Consider the following 9716-nt stretch of genomic DNA (forward strand, 5'->3'; position numbering starts at 1 on the left):
TGATTGTATTGTCTGCAATTGTTGTCTGTTGTTGAGCTGTTTTGTCTTGTGGTGTGATGATTGTTTTACTTACTACGCAATGGAAATAAGCCTTCGGACTTTATTGCGTTTTTCAGAGACGTTGTGACTATGAGAAAACATTTAAAAAAGGTACTCTGTGGAGTTTTTGACCACTAGTAGTACTATAGAGTATGTTCTTATGAGTGGGTTCTGTTGGTATTGTGCAAGGGGCTACAGATGTATGCATACAGCAAAGGAAGTGAAGAAGAGGGGCTACAATGCAGTGTTTAAAACTCAGCTCTGCAGATGTTTTATAAGGAAGGAAGTGCACCCAGTACTTTTGTTAGACCTCGTTAACATAACTTTTGTGTGTTTACAGAATGCAGTGCACTTCTGTAAAAATCAAACAAGAGATTAAGAACTTTCTTGGGCTCATCTAAATACATTTTAACAAGATTTTAATAACAAACTGGAAGAAATTTGCAAGAGGAAGAGTGAAAAGCTGGTTGGCGAAACAAAAAGTCTAAATGCATTTGAAGTACCGGCTGCTAGAGGAGGTTTGGTGGACGGATGAGGAAATGGGCTATAGTTTTAGTTTTAAAAGGTATGGTTGCAGATTGCAACCAACTGAATACCCCTCCGCTCACCCCTCCCTTTCCCAAGCATGTAGTAGAATCTGAATGGTTTATAAGGAAGGAAGTGCACCCAGTACGTTTGTTAGACCTCGAAAACATAACTTGTATGTGTTTACAGAATGCAGAAGAACTGTCTTGGGTTCATCTAAATATATATTTAACAAGATTTTTTTTTTAAAGACTGGAAGAAATATGTAGGATTGTAGGACCTCTTAAAGAAGCAGTGTGTAGGATTTGATGGCATATTGCAGTGAGGTTGCAGGTTGCCCTTTCCCAAGCGTGTAGCAGACCCTGCGGTGGCCTCCAGGTAAAAACAGGTAAAAACACGAATAGGCCCTCTCTGGAGCCGGTGTTTGGTTTGTCCGTTCTGTGCTACTGTAGAAACATGGTGGTGCAACATGGCGGGCTCCGTGGAAGAGGACCTGCTCCCTACAGTATGTAAATAGGAAGAGTTCATTTTAAGCTAACGAAAACACAACTATTCTAGTTTCAGGTGTTTATACACCCATGATAACATAGTTATGAGTAAGTTAGTTAGTTATATTTTGTTTCTGCCAATAGATCCCACCTAAATCCTACACACTGCTCCTTAAAATTTGATAGAGGGTGAACTCTAGGTAAACAGACATCCCTTATTATATCTGACACCTCTGTCTTGATGCATGTTTGTGTGTGTGTGTGTGTGTGTGTGTGTGTGTGTGTGTGTGTGTGTGTGTGTGTGTGTGTGTCCTCACCAGAGCATTGATATCTTCCGACTTATATATGAGCATACGAATCTCTTCAGGGTCTCCGCTGAAGATCGCCTGGATGAGAGGAGGCTGACAACAAGACAGAAGAAAGAAGATTCAACACATGACCAGAGGCAACATGTCAGACTCTAATAGATAAATACACAGGATCGATTTAAACAGCGATAAGGAATTCATCGGGAGTGAAGCGACATGACAAAATCACAAATATTTCCTGGACGTTACACAAGAGCATGATCCTTCCCACGGTATAAAACTCTTTGTTTGTGTGTGTGTGTGTGTGTGTGTGTGTGTGTGTGTGTGTGAGCAGCTGCTTGACTTTAAGCTGCTGTGTTTATAAAAGCTGGAGCTACTACGAGACTGCAGCCTCTTATACACAGTATACAAAAATGTTCTTTAATACCAACAGGACGTTTCTTTTTCTTTTACAGTGAACCTCTAACTATATACTATATACTAGTTAGGGAAATATTTTTTGCCCTCCATACAGAGAAACTATTGTTGTAGAAGATTCTTTGTAGATACAAATCATAAAAATAAAATGTCTGTGCAGAGAAAAGGCTTTAATGAAGGGCACCGTGTGGAGGTCATGTCTCTGAAGCCCTTATTTATTTTCCTTACTAGATCACAGATATGAGGTAAATAGAGGCCGTAAAAACACACACACACACACACACACAAACACACACAAACACACACCAGTGTCAATCAGCACTATACTGTGGATTTTAGAGTAAACAGAAGCAGGCATGGGTAAAGAAAAAAGCCTGCCAACATGCCAGCAATGGTGGAATTTAACTAAGTACATTTACAGTACAAGTACTGTACTTGAGTACAAATGTGAGGTACCTTTACTTTACTTGAATATAATCTTTTGATTTGTCATAAAAAAAAAACGTTTTGAAAACATAAAAAAAAGGTACAAGACTGTGTACAGAAACTCATCATCACAGACTTCAGTGGTACGCTTAGGTTTGTGGGTAGTATAGTATTTCTCCATGACATTGCGAATAAAAAAAAAAAAAAACTTAAAACAAGGTTGATTTCATACAGACTTGTGGCTTCTATACAGGGACATAAACCTTTGTTTCACAACCTCACAGCTCGTGGTCAGTCCACTTTGAAACGTTTAGACATGATGGCTAATAATCAAAATCCTTACAGAGAAATTGAATAGGGGTTTTACTTTCAGAGCCACACTGTTGAGCTCTATATGGAAATCTAATCTAGAAAGACCACATTGATCATTTAAAAACACTAAAAGTCTCTGCAGAGACAGAAACGTAAGCTGCAGGTTCGATGCGTTACTGATGAATCACGCCTAACAGAGAAAGGCCTCACTTCACTTCCTGTGTGTTTTTCTGCCGCCTCCTGCCTCACTTCCTGTTGCACAGTCTCTCCTTCTCAGAAACAAGAGCGAGAGGAACCACGGAGCAGCGTTTCACTTCTGCTTTAAAAAACTGAGCACACATGTTCAAACAAAATGATACCACTTCCTCATTGGACCTGTTTTTTGTCCCCCCCCTTTCTCCTTTGAATTGAATTCTGGTCACATCATCATCATCATCATCATCAGCATCAGCATCATGACATCACAGGCCAGGCCAGGAAGGTGTTTGAAATGTTCCCCCATAGTGTGGACATGGTGTTCTAATAATACGCCGTTTCTCTGAATGTTAAACTGATGTTTTCTTCTTTCAAGCCACCTTACAAACCAGAACGCACCTCGCCAAAGAGGATTGTCCAGCCTTCCTCACTGTTTTTTCTCCTGGTGATTAGCCACATTTTCACACAAGCTCAAAGCTGTTAAGCACTGATTCAGGGTTTAATCAGGGTTTAATCAGGGTTTACCTGAGGCAGAGTGATAAGAGTTGGAGGGAGGAAGGACACATTTAGGGTCGAGAGAGAGAGAGAGAGAGAGAGAGAGAGAGAGAGAGAGAGAGAGAGAGGTGAACGAGGCCCCAGCTGGAGAGCAGAAAAGTGGGGGGCTGTGCCTTTAAAGAAGCAGCCAACGCTTGGCAGCATATGGCCTCTTTAGCTATGCATTTCTTTCTAAGTGCTTCACATGCGCTCACACACACATTCCCATCTTCAGCAGTAAAACTCAGCTGGCAGCGGCCCCTTGTCACAGAGCTGTGATCGCTGTGGGGACTCGGGGAGACGGATGCTGGCACAAGAAAGGAAAAGCAGATTTAGGGAGTGTAAGCATGAATGAAAACATTTCTTTTAAAACGCGTTACAATGTTTTTAAGGCCGATAAATATTTTAGAATTATAAAAATCGGAATTCATCAGCCAGTATTGGTTTTGGCGTTAACATTTGACAAAGATCTATCAAAAGACTTAAGACATAATACAAATTTGCTTGGGAATCAAAACGTATGAAAATAAATTACAGTAACTGTTGAGCAATACTGTATTTGTAATTGACACTTAGCAACTTAACAAGAGATTATAAATACTATTGAAAAATATAAATAAAATGATTAAATCTAGATCAAGAAAATGGTCAAATATTCATACAAAATCCAGCCTATTAAAGGTCCTATGACATGCTGCTTTTTGGATGCTTTTATATAGACCTTAGTGGTCCCCTAATACTGTATCTGAAGTATTTTTTATATAGGCCTTAGTGGTCCCCTAATACTGTATCTGAAGTCTCTTTTATATAGGCCTTAGTGGTCCCCTAATACTGTATCTGAAGTCTCTTTCCTTGGCCTTGACCAACTGCCATGCTTCACTTGTTTTCAAGCCATGATGTCTCTCTCTCTCTCTCATGGGTGGGCCAAATTCTCTGGGCGGGCAAAGCAGAGAAAGGGGAGGTAACCTTTCCCCTTATGACATCATAAAGGGAAGATTCCAGATCGGCCCATCTGAGCTTTCATTTTCTCAAAGGCAGAGCAGGATACCCAGGGCTCGGTTTACACCTATCACCATTTCTAGCCACTGGAGGACCATAGGCAGGCTGGGGGAACTCATATTAATGTTAAAAAACTGTGTGACATTTTCATGCCATGGGACCTTTAAACGCACATTTCTGTGATAAGCAATTGCTAAAACCTACCCCCAAAACAGAGTGTGTCCAATCATAGCTTAGCAACCGTAAATAGGCACGACAGGTCAGTCAAGATTTTTGTTCCTTATTATGAATGGGAATTTGGATGGTGGTATCCTTTTTTAACCTTAACAAAACCAAAAACACAAGAACAAAAGTGTGACAAAATGTTAAACTGTCTATTTGTCTGTTCTAAATGATTCTGTTAATAATAATAATAATAATAAATTGAATTTATATAGTGCTTTTCAAAGACTCAAAGTCGCTTTACACGGGAGGTAGATTACAAAAACAGAACAAAACAAAACAAGATTCAGGCACAGATGAAAAGGGGAGGGGCGTGGGGCTACGGATAGGCAGAGGTGAAGAGATGGGTCTTGAGGCCGGACTGGAAGATGAAGAGGGACTCGGAGGTGCGGATCTCTTGGGGGAGGGAGTTCCAGAGCCTGGGAGCTGCTCTGGAGAAGGCTCTGTCCCCAAAACTGCGGAGGTTGGACTTTTGGATACAGAGGAGACCGGCTGAGGTGGATCTGAGGGACCGTGAGGGTTGGTACGGGGAGAGGAGGTCAGTGAGGTATGAGGGGGCCAGATGGTGGAGGGCTTTGTAGGTGAGGACCAGGATTTCGTAGGTGATCCGGTGGGAGATAGGAAGCCAGTGGAGTTTTTTTAGGACTGGAGTGATGTGGTGCCAGGATTTGGAGCGGGTGATGAGTCGGGCGGCTGAGTTCTGGACCAGTTGGAGTCGGTTGATGTTGGGAGAGCTGATGCCGAGGAGAAGTGAGTTGCAGTAGTCCAGTCGGGACTTTCAGCAGCGGGGGGTGTGAGAGAGGATCTGATTTTGGCGATGTTGCGGAGGTGAAAGGAGGAGGTTTTAATGACATGAAGGATGTGGGGCTCAAGGGAGAGGGTAGAATCAAAGATAACGCCAAGGTTACGGGCCTGGGGAGACAACGGTGCCACTTTGAAAACCACTGCTCTAAGGAACTGATTCAGGGTCTCAAAAGAACATACAGTGATCTTTTCTTCTTATCCTACACAAACTTCCTCCATCAGATAACCTCTATATTCATCACACACGCTAAACTGCAACACATAAACGTCATGTCCAAACGCACAAACACATTGTGTACGTCCTGTCTTGTGTCTCCATCGTGTCCTCAGACGCCAGAGGCGACTGTGGGGCTGCCCTCGTTTTATTCGATTGGTCGACAAATCGGTCGTTTTGGTCTTTGCCAACTAAGATTCATTTAGGAGATTAGTCTTTTTTTATGCTTTTTTCATGCTGAATGACTTATTTCCTACAAACCTATGAGCACATCACTGGTAAACAGAAGATTTAAAGAGGCGCTATTGCATGATTCTTTGAGGAGAAACTCAGTTTTACAGATCTGTCGATTAAATCGACTAATCGTCTGAGTGTTGGTCGACTAAGAATTTCTTTAGTCGAGGACAGCCTTAGTTGACTGAGGCCTCTAACGGGCTCATCTCCTTCCCCTCTGGGTCAACAACACATTTCAGATGTCCTAACAGTGAAGCGCCAAATCAAAACTCCACTATTTCTGCAAGTTATTATTCCCCTCAGTCCCTCTCTCAAACTCTGAACGTTTCACCTGCCTTAAACAGTCACAGGAGACAATAGAGGAAGCCAATGTCAAAAACCAGAAATAAAGAGAAAAAAACACAGGAAATCTGATAAGCGTACATGCGCACATCCACTACAGAGACACGCTTGCGTCCGGAAAGTCAAAAGTCAACAACTTCCTGTGCTTCCTTTGTATTCTGTTTGGTGGAAAGATGACGTCTCTCTGCATGCATACATTACTGACAAAAAAATAAAGAAGTGATCAGATATTTTACTTAAGTAAAAGTAGCAGCAATAGTGTAGAGATACTTTGTCCTTTTATTTAAGTAAAAGTACATAAGTAATCAATCAAAATGTACTCAAAGTACTAAAAGAATATCAGGTCAGCGGTCTCCTTTAAGTCCTTTATAAAAATATTATTATAAAAGTACTCATTATGCAGAATGATGTTTATTATGTTACTGGATTATAATTATTGATGCTTTACAGCTGCAGTGGGTAGAAAGCAAAAAAGTAAAGTGAGAGCTCTTCCTGCATCTCTCCCTCTCCCCTCTCTGTCGCACGGACAACGCATGCGCAGAACAGCCAATAGGAACGCTCTCTCTCTCTCTGAAATGATCTGTGATTGGCCAAAAATCAATATGTGTAACAATAACTTAAAGCTTTAGCGCGTAACTTTTTGATATTAATAAACGTCCGCTACATTCAAGCCATTGCCAAATGAGTTGCTACAAAGCTAATTAAAAGGCCCTGACACACCAACGAGATGGCCGACCGTCGGCAGAAAAGGAAGTCGGACTGATCAGTCGGCTCCCTGAGGTCCAAAAAGTGCCTCGGGACACACCAAAGCGACGCCACATACGTTCTGTGCGCACGCGAGACGTAATACGCCTCCATAACCTCAGGCAGCGCTAATGTGCATTGTCGCCCAAAAAATTAAAACTCTGGGTCTGGCTTCTCCAGCCGAACACTAACCCTTGTTCGAAATACGATCTTGTATTTTACGAAAATAGTTCACTGAAACGTGTTTCTGAAAACATTTTAAGCGAGAAATAGGCCATACAGTTGCTGAATCGGTCTTCATTTCAGATCGACAAAGGTCAGTTTAAAAGACTTTCATCAGATTTTGAGAGGTGTCCATCACTCATCCCGCCTCTCATTTCCGGGTAAGCACTCCACCAATCAGATTGGTCATCGAGTCCGACTGCCCGCCCTCCGACCCAGCAAGTCATGTCGGCCAAAATGAAGGCCGACGGCCCCTCCAACGGACGACGGCACGTAACACACCAAACAGACTCGAGTCACTGACCTCGCCAGACTGTCCGACGGCCGATTATCGGGTTGGTGCGTCAGGGCCTTTAGACTATCAGCTCCACACAGCTCTCTCTGTATTTCTCAGTATGGCTATGTTCAGAAGATGGTGGCATCCGGTGACTTTCCCACGCAGAAACTTGAGTGAAGATAATGACCTCTTCTGAAGAGTCCATCGTGTTTTTTTTATTCCTTCGTGTCCTCCTTTGGCTACTAGCAACTGTGTGGAGGGAGGTGTGGGGGGGGCAGTGTGCGATCACAGAAGGCTTGTATCATGTGGACGCTCCGACAGTTTTAATGTCATTACTTAGAATTCCTCATGGGGGCGGCAGAAACTACGCACTATAGCTTTAAACTAAAGTATTTATTTATTTATTATGTCACATGACAAGTACGACGGGGCAACGAAGCATTTAACTGTACAACGTAGAGATATGTTGAGTATTTATTTATTAGCTGATGTATATTTTGTGCTGATAATCAAAATCTGCAAAGTAACTAAAAGCCTTCAAATAAATGTGGAGGAGTAAAAAGTACAATATTTGCCCCCAAAATGAAGTGGAGTAGAAGTACAATCCAGTGTAGAAAAAAAAAAAAAAAAACTCCTATTGTCACTCAAATAATTGTCCGAAATCTGCCACTTTAAGTTGGATATGTCCATCCGTTTATTTTTTACATTATAACAAAACTATAATCAAACAAAATAACTCAAACACACTCTCCCGTTTGTTTCCACGTTCATTTCGACCTCAATGTGTGCAACACACCTGTCACAATTACTCCACACTTAAGTAAACTTTGGCTACCCCCAGCGTCACACAGTGGAGGCCAATGAAATAGCTCCAACAGAAATACTAGTACTAGTACAAGAACCTCAGAATTGTACTTAAGTACAGTACTTGAGTAAATGCAGCTCAAGCAGCAACGTGTGATAATTTATAAAGACTGAAGACATCAGAGCTGCACAAAAAAAACACTTAGACCTTTACATCTTTTTTTTACCAGATTGATCTCTGGAGAACATCTGTACCTGCAAAACGTCTCCCTCTACCAGGACAAACAAGCTGAGCATAATTTACTATCGTAGGTTAAAATAAAAGATCCTACAATAGCTGATTTTCATTTCCATGTGACCCGCTCTTGATCAGCACATGATGAAAAACAGCGAGAGAAGAAGAAAAAAAAAAAACTCTATAACAGTCCTGCTGAGCTGTCTGCTGAGCTGAGGCATCCAGTTATCATCATCATCAGCGTGTTGTCTGAAAATAACAGGAAGTCCCACAGTTCTGAGTTACATAAAAAAAAAAAAAAACTGTTCGAACCTCCTCGAAGTTAACGACAGATCTGATAAATACTGTATGGACTGAGAAGGCTGCGTCGGATCAGGGATTTCTACCAGTACGTCTTCTTTCTCTTCAGATGTCAGCTACAGTTCTGTACTAAAGTACAATTTTGAGGCATTTGTACTTTAGTTGAGTTTTTTCATTTTCTGCAACTTTATACATCTACTCCACTACATTTCAAATAGAGATGTTCCGATACCGATACAGTATCGGTATCCGATACCGATACTGCCTAAAACGCTGGTATCGGGAAGTACTGGAGTTTATGCACCGATCCGATACCACGTAATAAAGCCCTAAAGAAAAAATACGTTAAAGTAGTTTATTTATGTTCTTTTTCCGTTATAACTGAATGTCAAACTGGAGAATAAAAGAAGTTCTGGGGCATTCATGTTTCACAAAGAGTTTAACCTGAGCCAGACCGACAACAAAGATAGAAATCATATCATCCATACAGGGATAGTAGTATACAGTTGTTAAAACATAATAAAATATATGACACACTGGTATCGGATCGGTACTCTGTATCGGCCGATACGCAAGTTCAGGTATCAGAATCGGTATCGGGAAGCAAAAAAATGGTATCGGACCATCTCTAATCTCAAAGGGAATGATTGTAGTTTTTACTCCACCACATTTGTCTGACAGCTTTAGTTTCTTTACATATGACAGTTTTTCATCCCCTTCCTGTCTAGTGAAAAACCCCAACAAGTCCTCCAAACCATACGGCGATATGGGTCGTTGGTTCCCTACCTTCTGACGGCGCCTTCACACTAACACTTGAAATCAGCTCCGTAATACCCAATGCGCCCCCCAGTGGACGTCGTACTACACCGTTGAAAGCGTCTGAAGCGAGTAGGAAAACAATGGCGGAGAGACTAGAACGACTCATTCTGTCAGTGTCCAAATGTCCAATTCTCTATGACCTCTCATCTGAGGGCTATAGAGATATAAACAGAAAGGCTGCTGCGTGGAGAAAGGTTGCCCACGATGTTGATCTGTCAGGTCAGTTAAATGTGATATAGCGGTATAATGTCAATAG

General features: G+C 41.7%; 1 protein-coding gene across 2 annotated transcripts in view; it reads right to left on the bottom strand.

Annotated features, from left to right (window-relative positions):
- Positions 1–9716, bottom strand: part of ankrd44 (ankyrin repeat domain 44) — a 44156-nt gene that overhangs the window by 32656 nt on the left and 1784 nt on the right. For both annotated transcript variants that reach the window (XM_078262614.1, XM_078262615.1), the window contains exon 2: positions 1370–1453. In XM_078262614.1, the coding sequence (XP_078118740.1) occupies positions 1370–1453 (84 nt within the window). The remainder of the gene's footprint in view (positions 1–1369; positions 1454–9716) is intronic.

The sequence above is a fragment of the Sander vitreus genome, chromosome 11 (assembly GCF_031162955.1).
Source record: "Sander vitreus isolate 19-12246 chromosome 11, sanVit1, whole genome shotgun sequence".
In the NCBI taxonomy this organism is placed as follows: Eukaryota; Metazoa; Chordata; class Actinopteri; order Perciformes; family Percidae; genus Sander; species Sander vitreus.